General features: G+C 31.7%; 1 protein-coding gene across 5 annotated transcripts in view; it reads left to right on the forward strand.

Annotated features, from left to right (window-relative positions):
• The first annotated feature begins 1,472 nt into the window (after window positions 1-1,472).
• The window catches only part of LOC106869132 (transcription factor Dp-1), a 34,233-nt gene continuing 16,285 nt past the window's right edge, over window positions 1,473-19,420 (forward strand). For 3 of the 5 annotated variants that reach the window (XM_089349338.1, XM_014914704.3, XM_014914706.3), the window contains exons 1-10: window positions 1,473-2,007; window positions 2,743-2,855; window positions 5,511-5,574; window positions 9,833-9,924; window positions 11,802-11,905; window positions 12,006-12,171; window positions 13,048-13,191; window positions 13,719-13,787; window positions 15,092-15,240; window positions 19,148-19,284. In XM_089349338.1, coding sequence (XP_089205464.1) covers window positions 1,962-2,007; window positions 2,743-2,855; window positions 5,511-5,574; window positions 9,833-9,924; window positions 11,802-11,905; window positions 12,006-12,171; window positions 13,048-13,191; window positions 13,719-13,787; window positions 15,092-15,240; window positions 19,148-19,284 — 1,084 coding nt within the window. In that variant the 5' untranslated portion in view covers window positions 1,473-1,961. The remainder of the gene's footprint in view (window positions 2,008-2,742; window positions 2,856-5,510; window positions 5,575-9,832; window positions 9,925-11,801; window positions 11,906-12,005; window positions 12,172-13,047; window positions 13,192-13,718; window positions 13,788-15,091; window positions 15,241-19,147; window positions 19,285-19,420) is intronic. The other 2 variants (XM_014914705.3, XM_089349337.1) reach the window with 1 other exon arrangement.

Here is a 19,420-nt window from a genome sequence, read left to right on the forward strand (position 1 = left end):
TCCACATCACATGGCTAAACCAGCACAACATACATACATACATATATATCTAGCTACCAACCTAACTACATACATACATACCTACAGATATTGGGTGCAACATATATATTTACCCATTATTCAGTTTATCATAAAATAAAAAGTTTTAGATTTTGGTTACTGAAAAGGCTTTGGTAGTCTGAGGCTTAAAGTGCAACATAGTGGGAGAAAACCTGGAACCATGTGGTTGGGAAGCAAATTTCTTACCACACAGCCATGACCTGTGTATGTTGTATTTCAGTCTCTCTCTCTCTCTCTCTCTCGATATATATATATATATATATATATATATATATATATATATATATATATATATATATATATATATATATATATATATATATATATACTATCAATCAGTCTTCAGTATTATAGATCCATTACAGCTGATCTTATCAACTGGTTTTACACCAGATATTAGATTACTGGGCAGTTATCTAATAAATGTGCTCTTTACGGATGTCAAGTATGGAAAAAATATAGTGGCTTCTCCTTGACTTACCACCCTGATGAGCATATACGTTTGTTAACTGGCTTGTTATTTAATATCCAGTTATCAAATATGTAGTGTAAATCCAATTGGTAACGTCTATAATACCGAAAGCTTTGATTAATATAATAACACTACTGAGAATTTCTGACTTCTGGATTTTTAGACTATATATATATATTATATACACACACATATATATAGGTAGCTGGCTACTTGATATCTTATATAGATTTTATCATTGATTATAAAGATATATATATATTAATATGCATATATATTCATATTGTTACAAACACACACACATATATATGTGTGTGTGTGTATATATGTATGTATTATTACTTTATATTTTGTATATTAATCCTGGAATTCATTATAAGCAATTGAAGCCCTTTGCTTTTGCATGTAGCAGTCAGTTTTTACATGTTTACTGAGTAGCAGGTGATACCCTGAACTGGTAGACACACCTCAGCCATTGCCTCAAAAATATGCAGTATGATTTAAAAAGTGTCAGAAATTGAAATATTAAACTACATTGTGCGGTAAATGGGATACATATCGTTGGTTGTAAGACAATATAAATTATGGTATAAAATTGTTCAGGATAGTATACTAAGATGTATCCAGTTTACTCAACAAATCAGATAAACTTACTGATAAGAAATACAGTTATAGTATTATGAAAGCTAAAATTGTAAAATCTGAGGTAGTCAAGTGTCAAATATTGTAAAATAATTCATGCAGGACTTTTCTGTAACGTATTGGAATTGAAGCTAAATTCGGTAAGGCTTATTTTTGCCTTCATGAGATTCCATACTTTTATCAATTTTCCCGTTCTTTTCTTTGCGCCATGCGCAGACTCTGGATTGTCACGTGGTTCAGTGCAACCAATCATTTTACGCTAAAGGAAGTGGTCACCGCCAAGCGCGTTTTGCAGCGAGACTTGAAAAGTTTGTAGCGTAACAGGAAGATGGACATGACTTTATGATGGCGTGTTCTGGCGGTCTGCACGGCTCTCTTTGTACCTCGAAAGAACCGCTGGTAATGAACAATTGGGTACATAGAGCCGCCGCACGACGATCCGCCCTTGCGAAATTGTGGTAACCCCTCCCAATCACAAGAAGAGAAAGGGGGAAAAAGTGACGGCACCGTGTAAGACTTTAGAAAAATCGCCGTCGTCGCCATTTTGTGTATATCATTTAAAAAAACCCATTCCTAATCATCTTGCTTTTTATTACCTCTTCCAATAATATAATATAACAATACCAGTGTCTATAGCAGCTACTGCCATTGAACCCATCAGTAGAGTGCATCTGAATAGCAGCCGCAACCCTGTCCGGTCCCTACAGATTCTCAGTCGGGCTCTCTTACCAGAGTGTTGCCCGAAGAAAAAATCATTTTGTTGCCGATTAATTCTTTCAAACGGATAATGGCTAACTCCAGTCCAACTTTATCAAGCTTATGGCCGGATGATGGTGAATATTTATTTCTATATATTATAAACAATCCAGATTGTCTTATAAGCGATAGCTTTAGAATGAATACGTCTCCCTCTCAGGGAACCATCCAGTATAATTTCAGGTTATCATAACATCAATAGAAAATTATTAATTTGTTAAAAAAAAGACAATGTTACGAGAGTTTCCTTTTCTGTTTTATTTTGCAGTATATAAAGTCACAATAGTGGTCTGATCCACTTTTTAATGTTGATCGAACACTCAAGTTCTCTTTCATGCCATAACAATAAGTTAATTGAATAATCGAATATGAATATTTCTTTCTAGTTTAAATGCTTGACGTGCATGATCATTGATTTATTTACCTTGACTTCTTTTCCACTGTTTATACTTTAGTCTGTATGCACTCATATATATATATATATATATATATATATATATATGTGTGTGTGTTTAAAACCTCTGATGTATGGAAATCGTTTCATTTGTAAACAAACTTTCTATTTTATAATTATATATATATATATATATATATATATATATATATATATATATATATACACACATCTATATACATATATAAGATCATTAATACTCCCTCAGTATTTATTATCTAAGTACATTATACTTTCTAATTTTTGATATGTTTATTATTATTTATGCATTTAATTCATTATCAATTTATATTACTAACAGAAAAACCAAAATGTGTATTTTGTATTGCTTGTGTTTTTTTTTCTTCTACAATTTTAGGTCAAGGAAGTCCTCACAAGATTCCTACGACTTCCAGGGGACAGAAAAATGGCCCTGAATTTGAGATCTTACGCCATTATAAAGAGAACGGCTTGGATTCAATAGCAAAAGAGGTATGGCTGGTTCAAGTGGAAATTATTTCATATTCTGAAGCTACTATAGCTCCGTATTTTCTTCTATAATATCAAATGTTTACTTTCTTTGTTCACGTAAGACCGGATGTATTCTCCCTAATGTTGTCGACAGCGGCCTTCCTGCTTTTCTTCTTCACCCGCCACTTAATAATAATAATGATAATTGTTAATATTTACTACTATTTTTATGGTCACTACCTCCCATTCATCATTTTATTCACAGTGTTTACCTCATTCTCTTTACTCCAAAGAACAACTATCAAAAATAGCCTAAAGCTTATCAAAGATAAAGAGAAGCTAAAAAAACTTTGTTCGCATCTCTCTCTTAGGTACTCTGTATATACATATACACACATATATGCCAAACTCACGAGTATGTGTGTATTTGTATATATATATATATATATATATATATATGTGTGTGTGTTTATAATTTAAACCGAAGGGACCTTCTTTCTGACTTAGTCCATCTGAGAGAATAATAAATCTTAATATCTTCCTCTTTATAATAATTGTCCACTATTCCTTGTGCAACAGTTACGATAACTAAATCCGCAACATTACTCAGCTCCCACCTAAATCCAGTCTACGATTTGCAGAGATGTATATTTTATGACTCGTGTTAACCCCCCCCCCCTCCGGAAATGTCTAAGCCCAAGCAGCTTGGTCGAGATAAATTACATGTGTAATAAATAGAGAACTCTTGAGGAATTTTTCAGAAACTAGAAACCGCTCTGTAGTTTGTCATGGATTCGTTCGTTATTTCTTTCTTTTCGTTTTATATGTATGTTTAAAAATAAGGATCATTTTTCAGATGGATATACACATACTACATATATTAGTGTGTGTGTGTGCATATCCATCAGAAAAACGATCCTTACTTTTAAATTTATCCAAATGATGTCGAGGTTAGAAGCTGATACGCTATTGTTATTGCTACTTAAGTTACCTAGATAGTGTTTATTTATTTCTTTGGGTGGAAATAGATACGATGAAGATTTTATATATAATATACTTGCCATAAAGGTTTGCTAATTTGACATCATTTAACCGATACCATTTTTGTCATACTGCTCTTCATCATTAGTGTTGAAATGCTATATATATATATATATATATATATATATATATATATATATATATATATATATACACACACACACACATATATAAAGAAAGCGATAATCCTCACAAACTTGTTGCTCTTAGCAATTCCGTTTTTCTTCATGGTTTAGTCGAGAAAGAAACTCGCTTTCTTTTAATCTGTAATTTTGAGCCACTAGTTTTGAATGTGTTTATATTTTTGTCGTCATACTGAGTATGTATTTTTCATATATAACCTTTATTGCAATTGAAATATTTTTACAGGGTGTTTTAGTAGTGTGACTTGGTTGGCATCTTACGTCCCTTAATAGAAACTAAGGCAAGACTTCCTTTTGTACCCCCCTAACCCCGGGGGTATGGGGGAGGGGACGGGCGAAAGTCTTTCCGAAACTAATTTACAAACGTTCCATGGAAGCCACAGCTCTCCACTTTAAGTAAATAACTTAACGCACTAAGATTAAATTATACAAGTGTATGAGATATATATTTCCCTTTAAAGTTCGTTCCCATTAGATTTTGAGTTTATTAATCCATTTATAAGCATATGCACACCGGTAAAGTCCCATTAACATTTGCGTTTTGGGTGATACGTTTGTTTCTTCTTTTTTTTTATCGAAACTTGGACATGTGTAAGAATTCGCGTGCGTGTACACTCATTTATTCAAGTTGTATTTTAATCTATGCGTCAATCTGGGATTGACATATCTGATAAAAAACATATCAGGGAAAGTGCTGGTTTAAAAGCAGTTCTATCATATCGTTGTGCCAAGTACGTGTTAAAGAAACGAAAAAAAAAACAAGCAACAAGTGACATAGATAAGGTATTGGGATAGCCTAAAGTGAAAATATTTTAAGGTTAGTCTCAACTCAGGTCATACAATTTCATGTAGATCGATTTTAAATCTATTTCCTCTAAGATATGTATGCATGCTTCATATTTGCCTTATAATGGTGATTTGACTATGCTAAACTAATTATTTACTGCCTGAAACCAATATACAATGATATAATTTATCTAACCCTCTATCTTCTAGAAGTGGAAATAATTTAAAAACCCGTAGAATTCTATTAAAGTGTGCTAATACAAAAACACTAGAATGCTTAGCCTCTCATCAGTTATTGACCAAATATCACAATTTCAATACCTGATATATATATATATATATATATATATATATATATATATATATATATATATATATATAATGGAATGTATGAATATCATTAGATCAAATCTCAAAAATACAGGAGTTAAACATGTGATGAAGAAAAGCTTAACAATTTATTTTGATTTATTATTGCTTCGATTCGTTTTATAAGGGCATGTTTTATAATTTAATTCCAGAAGATTCTTTTGAGATATTTTACTGCTGAAGTTATATCTCATCTATCTAGTTATTTTATGGCTGACACATTAATCTATATCTTTTCAAAAGATTCATTTAAGATCAGTAGTATATATCATATATTTTTCATTGATTTAATTATCTAGAAACAGAATTTCATATTTCCTTTTTTCATTATCTGTAGGTCGGAGTACTTGATGCTCAGGGTGACTTGGCTAATTATAAAGATGGAAATGTTCCTAAAGCTCGTAAGTTTGTTTCTTTTATACCATTTGTTACTTTCTCAAACTATTGAGTTGATTGGTTTATAAATGATTTCTCTATCATCAAATTGCACACTTTGCAAAAGTATTTTAAGCCTGGTGTTAACTTACTGTATAAATAGAACCTGTACCTTTTTAACCTTCATTGGAAAGAAATTCATTGCTGGTTCAAGTCATTTTGGTACAATTGTGTTATTCTGATCTTTTCTTCATCTGATGAAAGATATATCTTATGGAAATTAAATGTAAGAAATTTTTTTTTTTTTATGTTGTCAAATATCACATTTTTCTGGAATATGTCTAGAAAATTTGCTGCAGATGTTTTGGTTTTGTGGAATCTAGTTCAATTCTTTCAACAATTCAGCTGGCCCTTCCAGTGTTCTTGTGTCAGGTAACAACAGGAATATTTTGAAAAACGATAATTATCATTATTTATTAAATATAAAATTGAGAAAGCATTTTAATGCTTATTTGTGGACTGATATTTGATTTTATCCATCAAGTACTTGAATAAACGCTTTCGTATTTTACTCAGTATACCTCCATGACAGACCTTGTATAACCAAAGACTAGCACTACAATAAATTATATATCAACTTTACTGATGAATTTGTTTATGAACATAACATTACCATTAGCTGCTTATATCTGACTAGCTTCGAGCCCTACATATACCATTTCATATGAATTCACCTCAAGGGATATCTTTGTTGGTTTTCAAAAAAAAAAAATGACTGAAGATTTTTCCATTGATTTTACAGTTAATAGATACCATCACAGCATAACTCTTAGACAATAACAGGTTAAAAATCAAACCAGTTCATTTGAATATACTGAAAGTAGAAAGTTTAGCTTATTGTTTCCATCATCTGCTTTACATAGATAAAACAAGTTGTCAGTGAATGATTATTAAGTTATCTTTTCAGTAACCTCATTATTTTATACAATCTGGATGGACAATATTTTTTTGTCCGGTTTAACTCCTATCAATATTTATCATGTAATTCCACCAAGGTCAACTTTACCTTTCATCCTTTTGGGGTTGATAAAATAAATACCAGTTCGTGTAAACAACTTACCCCTCTCCCCTGAAATTGCTGGCCTTGTGCCAAAATTTGAAACCAATATTTATCGTGTAATTGCATTAAGTTTAATTTTACTATGTTTGTATTGGTAATCACTTATTGAACTTGTGTCAGGTTTTTTTTTTAAATCTTAAATGTATAGGATTATAAAAATTATAACCATATTGGTACTAATTTTACACTTGTAGCACATTCTTATTTTGTTCTTGATAATATTTATAAAAGCGTCTTGGAACATTTAGTACATGGGTGATAAAATATTGAATCTAATTTTGGGTATAACCATTAAACTTAAGCAAAGTAGGTAGCATGTGGGGTGTTACTTGAAGATAAAAGCAAGTTCTAATGATTTGCTCTTATTTCTTTCCATGATTTTCCAATCACTTACAGAAAAATATTGAAGATTTCATCTTATTCCTCAGCTGTCCAAGTTATCTAGTTTTAAACCATTCCAGTTATTTCTTGCTGTAAAAAATATTTCTGTTTAGTGTTTGAAACATGACTATCACACTCATTTGTTCTATATTTTATATACTTCATTCTTAACTACAATCATAATTTCTTCAAAGTAAGAGGAATCCAGTTAAAAGCTTTATCACCATTCCATTAGCTATTAATGTCAATTATGCTTGCACTCTAATGGTTTTCACATAGTTTTGGGTGCATCTGATTTTTTTGTTAGAAAATGTAAAAGACGAAAATATTACTGTTATCAATTCAATTTCTTGGTTATTCCTTCATCCGGGTGTAAATAAATGCTTATGTGACCTCAGAGCCACAGCTCAGCTATCAGAGCTATTTACTCTGGATGATAGCCAATACAAGTTGGAGGGTACTAGTGTTGCTGCAGAGAGCCTGTCTTGTAGTGATGACAAAGTACATCCAGTCCCTGTTATAAAGTGATTTTCAACAATACAGTCATCCAGTCCTAAAAATCATGCAAGAAAAAACAAAAAGACATATACTAATATTACAACAGTTTTCTGTTGCTAAGTATGCCAGGCATTGATGGATTATTTACTAATGGCAGGATGCTTTGAGATGTGTCCAGCCCATGTCAGCAAGGATAATTTGATATGTTCAGTATCAGACCGTGTACTAACACATACAAACTGTTAAAAAATTCTAGAAATACCAGAAACAATGAAAAAAACTGATTCACCAGTGGTAAATGTGTTGAACATTTTTCTCTGATTTCATAATTTGGTAATTGATTTTATTTTATATTTTCACTGGGATGTGAAAGGAAATGGGGTCAAAATAATTTTTGTGATATTTGTTTCTAATAATTTAGCCTTTAGCATATCAGCTAAAGTTATTTTATCTACATTTTGAGGTTTTGAACATATTTTTTAATCTTCCACAGCTAATCATTTTTAGCAGCTTTTTCTTTTTTTGTGAATAAGGCTTGAAGCAAACCTTTATATATCTATATGCAAAATTAACGGCCTTCCAGGTTGGAGGTTGGATATGTAATTTGTAGCCCTGCTGCATAAAACCATTACTTCCTTTGAAAAAATTAACAAAAATCTATCCATTTCAATCAAATGAAACTGATGGCATCCTCTAGATAGAGCACTTCTAGGGAGGCTGGAGTACTTGTTGACATTGGAGGATGATGCTACTTTCACATACTCTTACAGACTATTGATTTACAGAGAGCCTTAATTTTCTATAATTCAGCATGATCAAATCTTGGCAACATTGAAGACAAGCAATATAAAAAGAACTGGAAGCTATTAATAAAGATTGTTTGGAATGCGACTTAAAAGATATGCTACATGGAATTAAAAGGCTAAGAAGAAAAACAAAGTCAGTGAATTAACTCCTGGAACTGCTCAGGAAAATGTTTGCATGCAGTAATGTAGTGAAGAAATCAGTCAATAAAGAAGTAATTGATGCACAAAGGATGAAATAATGTTTCCCCTCTGGACTAAGGAATTGTTACTTTAAGTGCCTTCTAATAGGAGCTGTGAACTGAAGGCATAGCTTTTGTAGATGAATTTCTGGTGGTAGGCAGGTATCTAGGTGATCTAGGGGATGGCACAAGAGATAGTATTGTAAATAAAATTAGGGAGGACAAAAAACATTTTGTCAACTTTTATATTGAATGCAAATGCTTCTTGCACTAACTTTTAGCTTGTGATTGTAATGAATGGAAATGAAATAAAATTTCAGAAGTACAACTTCTTTCAAAAACTACTGTGCATCACAAGAAAAACCTAATTTAGGAGGGGTGATGGGGGATTATAGTCAATAAATGATGCAATATACCTGTTGTATAATGGTAGTGGAATGTACTCATAGTAGAGTTGGGCTAAAAACCTGAAAGAAACACTTGAGACAAAGTTGAATCTATTGGGCATCAAAGAAACGGTGAACAATTGATTTATGTCGAAGTTTGGTGTATTGCCAATCAAATCTAATCTGGCATGGTAACCTATGTTCTCATGATCAGTCTTTGATTGGTAATTATAAGAATGCTATTTCAATATTCCAATCTCTACACGCGAGATTAGTAGCTAACTAAAATGTGCTAATTTTCAGCTATCTTGGTAAATTAGTTTGTTGGAAGTAAGTTCCATGGTTTTTAAAATGGATAAAATTTAGATATATTTCTTGTCCTTCTACACAAATTCAAAATTGTGTCATGGAAAAGGATCTTCATCCTTTTTGTATGTTTCTGTAATCATATTCTTTAGATAAAGCTTGACACTTCTGTGGCATAAACCTAGACTGGATATTGTAGTGATAACCCTTCCAAATATTTTGTTTGGATGAACTAATGTAGTCACTCAATCTTTTGGAAATAGCAATTAGGTGGAATGGCTATCAGTTTGATTTGGGGAAAGGAGTAGGTTGTTTTTAATTCATTGCTGATTCATTATGAAAGTAAGGCTGGCTACTGTCCATATAATCCTAGTATATAAGATTAACTCTTGTTGCATATGTTAAAATGTAAAATAGAAAAAGAAGAGTGTAAAAACTTTGGGTTCCTTAAGTACTTAAATAAGAATAATTCTTGGAAATGGAACATTTCTTTATAGAATTTTTTTTTATATGTAATATAAAAATAATGTATCTGAATCTATTTTTGAACTTTTGCTAATTAGCAAGAAACTTACTTTTGGTAAGAATTTCATTATATTGTGTTACAGCCTTCCAGTTTGTAACATTTCCAATTGCTGCCTCTCCACCAAAAGCAGAACCTAAAATATTTTTACCCAGTACAGGATCTATGCCCTCAGGGGTAAGTAAATTATTGAATCATTTATAACATTTAATTTTGGTATGTTTATATGTCAAATCAAAACATTTCATCAAATGATCTAATATTTTTATATCAGTTTGCTTGCAGTTTTGCCATTTTTTTCTCACTTTAAGCTGGTATTTGTGCACCCATTGGCACTTTTTGCTCTATAACTTTGAATAGTTATTTGGTAATAATTGGAGACTGGGAAGTATATTAGTATATTAAATAGAGAAGGGCAGCCTCATGGTTTTTCAAGTTCTCCAAGACTAGTTCAAGGATGTTTTTCTTGGACTGAAGGCCTAGCCTGAATGCTGACAACAGAGTGGCTTTGCTAAAGACACTCATCTGTTAGGTGTTTTTGTTAGACTGGGTGAAAGATTTATTGCAACTCTCAAACATTTAGTTATTTCTAAAACGAAATGGGAATAAAATTAATAATGAAAATGGTTTTGTAGTCTCAGTTGGATATTGGCCAGTAGTGTCTTGGACTAAATATTAACTTGGATATTTAAATTCAGTTACTTACAATTGTTGAGAAAGAGATAAGGTTATGTAGCTCTGGGTCAGCTCTTGTCAAAAATGCAGCCAGTTGAGTGAGCCACCAAGTAAAACCGGGACCCTCTACAAGATCACTTTACCTGCTTGAAGTAGTAGCTAAATCTCTTTCAAATGTAATTTTTCTAATAATTTGTTAAATGGATGCTTATATTACAGAAAGTAGTCTTGGGATATAATATACCAGAAAAGAAAGCATGAAAGTCACTGCCAGAGTAACAGTTATATAATGAAAATTTCACTTACAAAAAGAAATAAAGTTTTTTAGGTGGATGATTTGTTTGTTTTCCACAAATATTAAAACATGATTTAATAAGAGTTATCATTTCTTATTGAGTTATATTCTTAGGTCTTGGCAAGCTAACAAATTGAGATGACTATTGTGTGAAATATATACCAATATATTCCATAACAATATGCTTGCACAGTTTTATGCAAACAATACCATCTTAAGTTCAAGAGTTGGTAATTAGCTCTAGTTTAGTTGTGTCAAGTAGATGAATGAAATGTCTTCAAGATATCTATCCATGATAGTAATATTCCCAGATAAACTACTTCCTATTTTTGATAGCTAGGTGACTTGTGGCAATGTAGAATGGTGTTCTGCACAGAAACAGCAAAACACAAGCATTGTATTTGTATTAATAAACATCCAGCCATCTTATCTACACTCAGTAAGTGACATTGTATTGAAAAGAACATTTGTAATCTTTTAAATGCCATCTTTACTTGCATAGTTGGCATATTCTGACATTCTCGTTCTGGTGTAGTATAATTAATGCTTGGATTGATGTCATTTCACTTCTGTAGGTCATCCCTACCTTCTTTTCCAGTTATATCAACATAGCCCACACATTGTCAATTCATATATCTTTTTCATTAACAAGGTGTGAGGATGTCCATATAAAAATATCCAGATTTTATTCTTCCCAAGGTTGCAGAAAATTTGTTAACCATGTATTGCAATATAACAAGAAATATGATTCCTTAGCTGTGTCATGAAATGGAGGTTTATAAACAAAAAGCATGATAGTAGTTGTTATACAGTTTGCTAGAATATGGGAGCAATCATGCATTTGACTGGTATAATAGCCTTGTGACATACAAAGAATGAAGAGTATATATTATTAAAATTTGCATAGATTAAGAAATATATTTTTGATACATTAGTTTTAAACAAATTTAGAAAAAAAAAAACTAATTTTATTTTGTTCATATGTGTGTGAATTTCTGAAACATTTATTCATAAAAAAAAAAAAATGGAGCCTTTTAAATGCTACTTTCCAATGTATATTTAAGTCTGTTAATGTCATTCATAGGTAGTAACGTTGCCAACTCAGAGAAATACGACGACTGTAGATTCACAGTGGCGAAATAGGAAAAGAGGGTCAGAGATTTCTATTGAACCAGATTTTACTGATAGGTAATTTAGTTTTCATTGTATTGGTCTTTAATTCATTCGCTGATTAACGTGTCAGTTTGTATAGTGATGCTTATGATATTCTTTGTTTCTCTTTTCATAGTAAGAGGAATAAAAAAGGAGAGAAAGGTGGTAAAGGTTTGCGGCATTTTTCTATGAAAGTGTGTGAAAAGGTTCAGAAAAAAGGAATTACGTCTTATAATGAAGTTGCTGATGAATTAGTTGCAGAATTTAGTGATCCTAGAAACTTGTCACCCTCAGAGCAGGTAGTTGATATTATTCCTCAATTCTGTGATATTAAATGTTAATTTTATATCCAATGTCATTTGCAATTTCAGATATTGCATATTTTATTAATTTTATGCCTTTCTATTTTAAAGTTATTAGCAAGCAAGTAAATATATTTTTTGCCACTGAACAATTATTAAAAAAAAAAAATCCATTGAATATTGAATTTTTAATATTTGTGTTGTTGCAGATTTGTTATAGTTTCTTGACTAAACTCTACAATTTAGTGATTAATAAAGAATGTTCTTTTTTTTTGCAAATAGCAATTATTATCAGTACTAAGCTAAATGAATTATAATGCAAAATGATTTGAACATGCTGGGATGAATGTGATATTCATACTTAAAGAAAATACAAGTCTTGGGACTTTTTGTTTACTAGAAACTTTCTTATTCTATGGTACTTGCCAGCTATTTTTAATATTGGTTTCAAATTTTTGGCACAAGACCAGCAAGTTCAGGGGATGGGGTAAATTGATTACATCGACCCTAGTGCTTGGCTGGTACTTATTTTATCGACCCCAAAAGAATGGAAGGCAAAGTCGATCTTGGTGGAATCTGGGACAGACGAAATGCTGTTAAGCATTTCTAATATTGAAAGCTAATGCCCATTAATATTCACTTAACTTAATTTTTAAATTATTGTATTTAGTTTTCTGTCTTATATGTGATTCCCATAACAAACAACTATGATTTCAAGAAGTGATTGAAACCTGTTTAGACACTTGGAGTTTCTAACTTTACTGCTGCTTCATGACACCAGATATTATATAATTTTCAGTAGCTATTAATATTATTTCATAAACAGCCTGGAAACTGGACCAATTATATTTTTCTGAATACTTTTTTATTATTTAGGCATATGACCAAAAGAATATCAGGCGGCGTGTCTACGATGCTTTGAATGTCCTTATGGCTATGAATATTATTTCAAAAGAAAAGAAAGAAATTCGTTGGATTGGATTACCTACAAATTCAGCTCAAGAATGCCAAAATATTGAAGTACGTAATTTCTGGGATCATACTTATTTTATAGTTCTTAAGTTTAAAAACAAATTAACATTTTCCAAAAATACTTATAAGCATAACTCTGGTTGAAACCCTGTTGAGTTTTTATTTCTAAATGCTCTTATAAGAGTTATAACATCAATGATAAAAAAATTTAAATATAGTTGTAGAGCAATATTGATTTGATAGATTAAATTCTTTCCTACTCTAGGTACAAGGCCTGAAAATTTTGGGGAGGGGGCCAGTCGATTAGATTGACCCCAGTATGCAATTAAAGGCAAAGTCGACCTTGGTGGAATTTGAACTCAGAACATAAAGACAGACGAAATACCACTAAGCATTTCGCCCGGCATGCTAACGTTTCTGCAGTTGTCTCGTGTTTCAATTCAAATTTCTAAATTCCAAGGGGATAACATTTTCAGCAATAGATACTGAATAGTTTTGTTCACTTTCAATTGTAATTTTTTTCTGTACAGTCTGAATGAAATAATTTTCTTTTTATAAAATATCTGAATTCTTAGGCAGAAAATCGAAGAAAGATAGAACGTATCAAACACAAAACACAACAATTACAAGAATTAATTTTGCAAGTAAGTTACCTTTTAGTCTTCCTGAAACATATTGTGTAATTCTGGACAGACTTTTATGGATTTGAAAGATTGAATTTGAATACCTGTTTAAAACAACCTGGAACCTTGTTAGTAAATTCTAGTTGAGTTTTTTGAGAATTACCTATCATTTAAAGTGTATTCTGGATGACATAATTTAGATTTTACTAGTATTTTTCACTATATTTTTATAGGTACATAATATCATTATCAGCTATTTTCACCTGCCCTCATGTACAGGTAGCCATGTAGCAAGGCACCTCTGCTTGTCCCTCTATCATATGTTAATCTTCAACGCTTGGCATAAAGCCACTTCCCTTTCTTCAGCACACTCCCACTCAGCCAAGAGGGTTTTTTCATTTTCTTTTCTTTGTCTTGCAAGTTACTTGGCAACCTCACTAGTGCTAGTATCACAAAAGTGAAAAAGTAACCAGTACTCACTGTAATGTGATAGAAACCATGCCATGCCAAAGTGGACATTGGAGTCCAGTGCAACCCTGTAGCTTGTTGGATTGTGCCAAACCATCCAACTCATGCCAGCATGGATAATAAACATTATATGATGAAGTGACATGCAACTTATGATCCAAATAGACTTTTTATGGCCTATGGATTTTGATATTTGATTCGAAAATAATGGGTGGATTAAAAAAAAAAGTAAATTTGAAAAGCCAATATTTTGTGGAGAGTCCAATAGAAAATCTGCTTTATGATTGATACACACTTTGGAATTTTGTAATGTTTTGTAGTACATATTGACACAGTTATGGCTTTCAATAGTTATTGGCTTTTTATGTTGTTTCTGTATTCTTGTAAGTTATGGAACTGCTTTTCCCTTTCCTCTCACTTAGTAGTCAAACTAATATGTTACTGAATTTCAAAGAAATGAAATATCAAATCTGTTCAAATGTATTGGCAAAATTTTTAGCAAATGATCATGCTCTTTTTTTCACTTGTCTATATTTTGGAATGTTTCAGAATTATCTTTTAATATGAGTTATATAATTTGTGTAAATTTTCTCTTTGTATTTAAGAAAACTTGTACTTCTACAAAGACTAATGGTTAATGCTGTTTCAATTTTTCTGGGATGGCTCCTTGTCTTGCAACAAGAAAAATATTTTAATATCCAGCATATCAGATGGTTACGTTTTTATGCTTACAAAACAAGGAGCCATGTCAGAAAAATGGCAACTGCATTAATAATTTTTAACGTAGTTGTGAAAGTCTTTGTAGAGCCTGAAAAGAATTTTAAAATCAAGTCTTGTGTATTTATTGAAAATTACAGCAAATTGCTTTCAAAAATTTGGTTGAAAGGAATAGGTACTGTGAACAAACAATGGGCCGACCACCGCAGCACACCTCCATTCATCTTCCATTTATTATTGTAAATACAAGTAAGGAAACTGTGATTGATTGCAGCATTTCTAATGATAAGTACGTTTTAAACAATTTTATCATTTCTTTTTCCTTATATTTATTTGTAAAGTTTTGTTTTCCCCACCTAAATTGTTGAAACTTTAAAAAAATTGTTTACTATGTCAAGTATTGGAGTTGATTTAATACACTAAACACCATTCCGAAATATGAATTTCTATTAGAAACCATTGTTATTCTCTTGGTCATAATGGGGGTTGTACTGTATGTTGCATAGAACAGTTTAGTAGAAGAAATGTTTATCAGTACTACAAACAAGTGAAGTACTAATTAATTGTATGGTGCTCCCACCATGGCAGTAAGCTTTACTTACACAAAATACTGATAAATATCTAAGTGAATTTGTCATTTAGAAGTTGTCTTTGCTACGGATGCAAAACAATGTCGAGTCATTGTCAACTGTCTCTTCTTTGGCTACAAATTTGATATTTTGTCTTTTGTTACCATATGTTTGTTGAAATATACTACTTTTGATTTAGTTTAATTTTGAAAATAATGAAAAAATTAGTAAAATCACTTTCATTCCAAACATCATTAACTGATATTTGGAATGAAATCTTGATGGAAAGTTTTAATTTGTCACTTTATAACTGGAAGTTTGTACGATGGAATTGGGGGCAGTCTCAAGTGGGTTGGTATGAAAAGGTTTAATATTGATAATACCATTATGTATGATTTTTCTCTCTGGGAAGTTTTTGTGACTTTGGTCTAAAAATTAATACACTATGTTATCATTATTGCAAATACTTTCAAAATAGTTTTCTCCTTCACATGTTGTTTTTGTGAGTTTTGTAAATATCAATTCAAGAAGCTCCTAATTTATTGTGTATGTATGTGCATGTATGTATGTATAATAAAAGTAATAAAGATTATGGAAACTTGTACATCCACAAAGTTTATTTTATAGTTATATATAGCATAGTATAATGACCTACATGTATTTCCACTGCAACTACTCACTGTTGCAAATGTATGTAACCTTGCAATATTGTCAGTGCAGCTTCATCAGAAGCTGTCCATTTGGTCATCCTCGAAGCTACACCAACAATATTACAAGGTTGCATTTGCAACAGTGAATAGTTGCTGCTGTGGAAACGTGTAGGTCATTATAATAAGCTGTATATAACTATAAGATAAATTTTGTGGATGTACAAGTCTCCATACTCTTTATTATTATTAATATTATATATACTCCAGACAGTTTTTACTGTCCAGCAAAGAATATATGGAATTACCCATTGGAAGAATTCACGGAGCAATTAACAACTAATTATAGTTACAAATACTAAATACTGATTGTTGTGGTTAGCTGTTAACTGGAACTTAACAGAGCTAATACAGTATCTGCCTGGATAATATATCCCTCTAAACACACACACACATACAGGGTGTGTAAGATATTTGAGGACAGATTTATGTTTATAAAAAAAACTGCTATATAATAACAGGTAACTTTATTTATCAAAAAAACTCTATGAGGATAAAAATAAACCTTTTCTATAATGTTATTCAATAAAGCCACCTTCAGTTTCAACAGCTGTTTCTATGTGAGATCTAAATCATCTACATGCTTGAATTAAATGGTTCTGGTTCATTTTGGACATTACTCTGACTATGGGAGCTTTCAAAGGATCTTTGGTGTTATGGGCATGTTCATTGACCTCTCTCTCAACAATGCTCCACATGGATTGAGATCTGGGGAATTGGGAGGCCAAATGTTAGGGGTTATGTGATAATAAAAATTTTCAGCCATCCATTCCTGTGTTATTAGAGCCATGTGTGATAGTGCAGTGTCTTACTGAAACACATGGCTTTCCATTGCATACACTGTCTATCCAAGGCGTAACAATTATTTCCAGGAGCTCAGTGTAGGTGGCAGAGTTAACACTAAGGCCTTGTGGAAAGACATAAGGAGGCATCACATGTCCTTCATTGCTGACAACCCCTAAAACCATGACAGTTGCAAGAAATTTTGTCTGCACATAACCATCTGTCATTTCTTAACTTTTTGGTCTTGGTTGAAGTTTTTCTTGTTTGAGAAAAACCAAATCAAATCTTCATCTGCTGGATTTTTCAGTTTGTTTAAGAGCCTTTTAGATCTGATGTAGTGATTTTCTTCTGCTTTTTCTGACAAATTGACCATTCCTCATCGTATAAAACTTATATCTGATGTCTTTGTGGACAACATTTCTGACTGTTCCTTCTGACACCTGGAGCTCTTTTGCAATTGACCTCATGAATTTTCTGGGATTGTAATCAATGGTCTGGATAAATTCAGGAGTTCTGATTTCACAGTGTTTAGAATGCTTTTTATGCCTTGATACTGGTGATACGCTTCCATCTTCATTCTCTAGCTCCTTACAAACTTTGTAGACGAAAGATCTGGAAACTTTAAAAAATTGAGATATTTCTAAATCTCTATGCTCAGCCTTTATAACCACAATAACAGCATGCCTCTTCATTTCTTGAGTAAGCTGAGGGTCTGCTGTTATTTTCTGAAAGATTATACAGAGTTGGCAAAACATGCAGCAGTGACCCCAAAAAGGTGTCCTCAAATACCTTATGCACTCTGTATGTGTGTGTATGTATATATATATATATATATATATATATATATATATATATATATATGTAAAACAATTGCAGCGTGGAAGGTGTTTATAAGCCATTTAAAATAACACACAAAATCCGTTAGATTCACTTCAACATTTAAATTTAATTTGTCAAAATATTTTCGTCGCTTTGAGACTGCGACCTGTTCACTGACAAAATTCTGTGCAGGTCGCGGTCTCAAAGCGACGAAAATATTTTGACAAATTAAATTTAAATGTTGAAGTGAATCTAACGGATTTTGTGTGTTATTTTAAATGGCTTATAAACACCTTCCACGCTGCAATTGTTTTCGTTCCAGCACACAATCTCAGATCAGGTCACTTGCTATGCAAGTACATCTCTCTCTCTCTATATATATATATATAAAATGCCTTCACTTTATTCCATATTAGATCCTATGCTCTTGCTTTGCTCTCAGTGCTCCTTTCCAGCTTCTCACTGTGACAATGATTTAGAGGTGTTTTCAGCCTTACATATATCATTGTTGTGATGAAGCAGCAACAGAATTGCTTCAACTATGTAAATTCCTATTATTGTGTAAGTCTGATAGTGTCATTTATGTTGTGCTTCAGGAGATGGGACATGTCTTTGTAATTTTTTTTTAGTCTAGGAATTTTATATTGTTTTTGCTTAAACAAACTTAATAACTCAGCATTTTTATGGATGGTTTGAATTACATTATTGCCTTTGTCTTTTTTTTTTTTTCTGTTTTGACTCTATTTCTGTTGAGCTGGCCTCATATAAACAATTTACAAGAACTGATGGCCTGTACCTTATATTTGAGATTTTTACTTCCAACAAAAATACAGTGTATACACAAGTGTGCATTTGACATAAGAGCCACCTTTGTTGGTTAGTTAAAAGGGAAAACTGCAAAGGATAAATGTTTGCATAGGACTTGGGGAATATATTTTTCTATTACGAAAGTGATTTGGACAATCCTTGAGTTAGTGAGTGATATAGAAAAAGGAAAAAAAGAACATTCAACTTATCTCTTAGAATTTTTTTTTTTTGAGTCTATGGAAAAAAAGAAAATATCACAGCTTGAATACCTTTGATCAGATGTCTGCTCTCTTAAGGCTGACATAGGGGCAAACTTTATTGTATTGGATGTTGCTGTCTGTGAAGGGCATGTGAAACAAAAATGAATATGTATTAAAGCAATTAGACCAAATTGTCTGCAGCTTGTAAGCAACGGATTTGAATGTAAAAGATATAGTTTTGTTGTAATTTAATTATTTGCTCTTCAATATTATGTCTAAAAAAGTCTTGATTTTATTTCCAATTTCCATAGATGTGAATACCTTTTTACTTTCGACAACACATTTGAGATCCATGATGATATTGAAGTTCTCAAGCGCATGGGTATGGCAGAAGATTTAGAAAAGGCTGTGAATATGGTGCCAAAAGCTTTAGAGCCTTATGTTAAGGGTAACTAAATTGAAATTATCACTGACTTTTGACATGCTTTTAATTTGTTTTAATCTCTAAAGAGAGCAGGTATATACTTTCTTTCTGAATTTTTGAAGTAAATCTTTTTTGCCAAATTACAAAACTTTGCATTGAT

This window comes from Octopus bimaculoides, chromosome 3 (genome assembly GCF_046866305.1).
Source record: "Octopus bimaculoides isolate indiv1 chromosome 3, ASM4686630v1, whole genome shotgun sequence".
Taxonomy (NCBI): domain Eukaryota; kingdom Metazoa; phylum Mollusca; class Cephalopoda; order Octopoda; family Octopodidae; genus Octopus; species Octopus bimaculoides.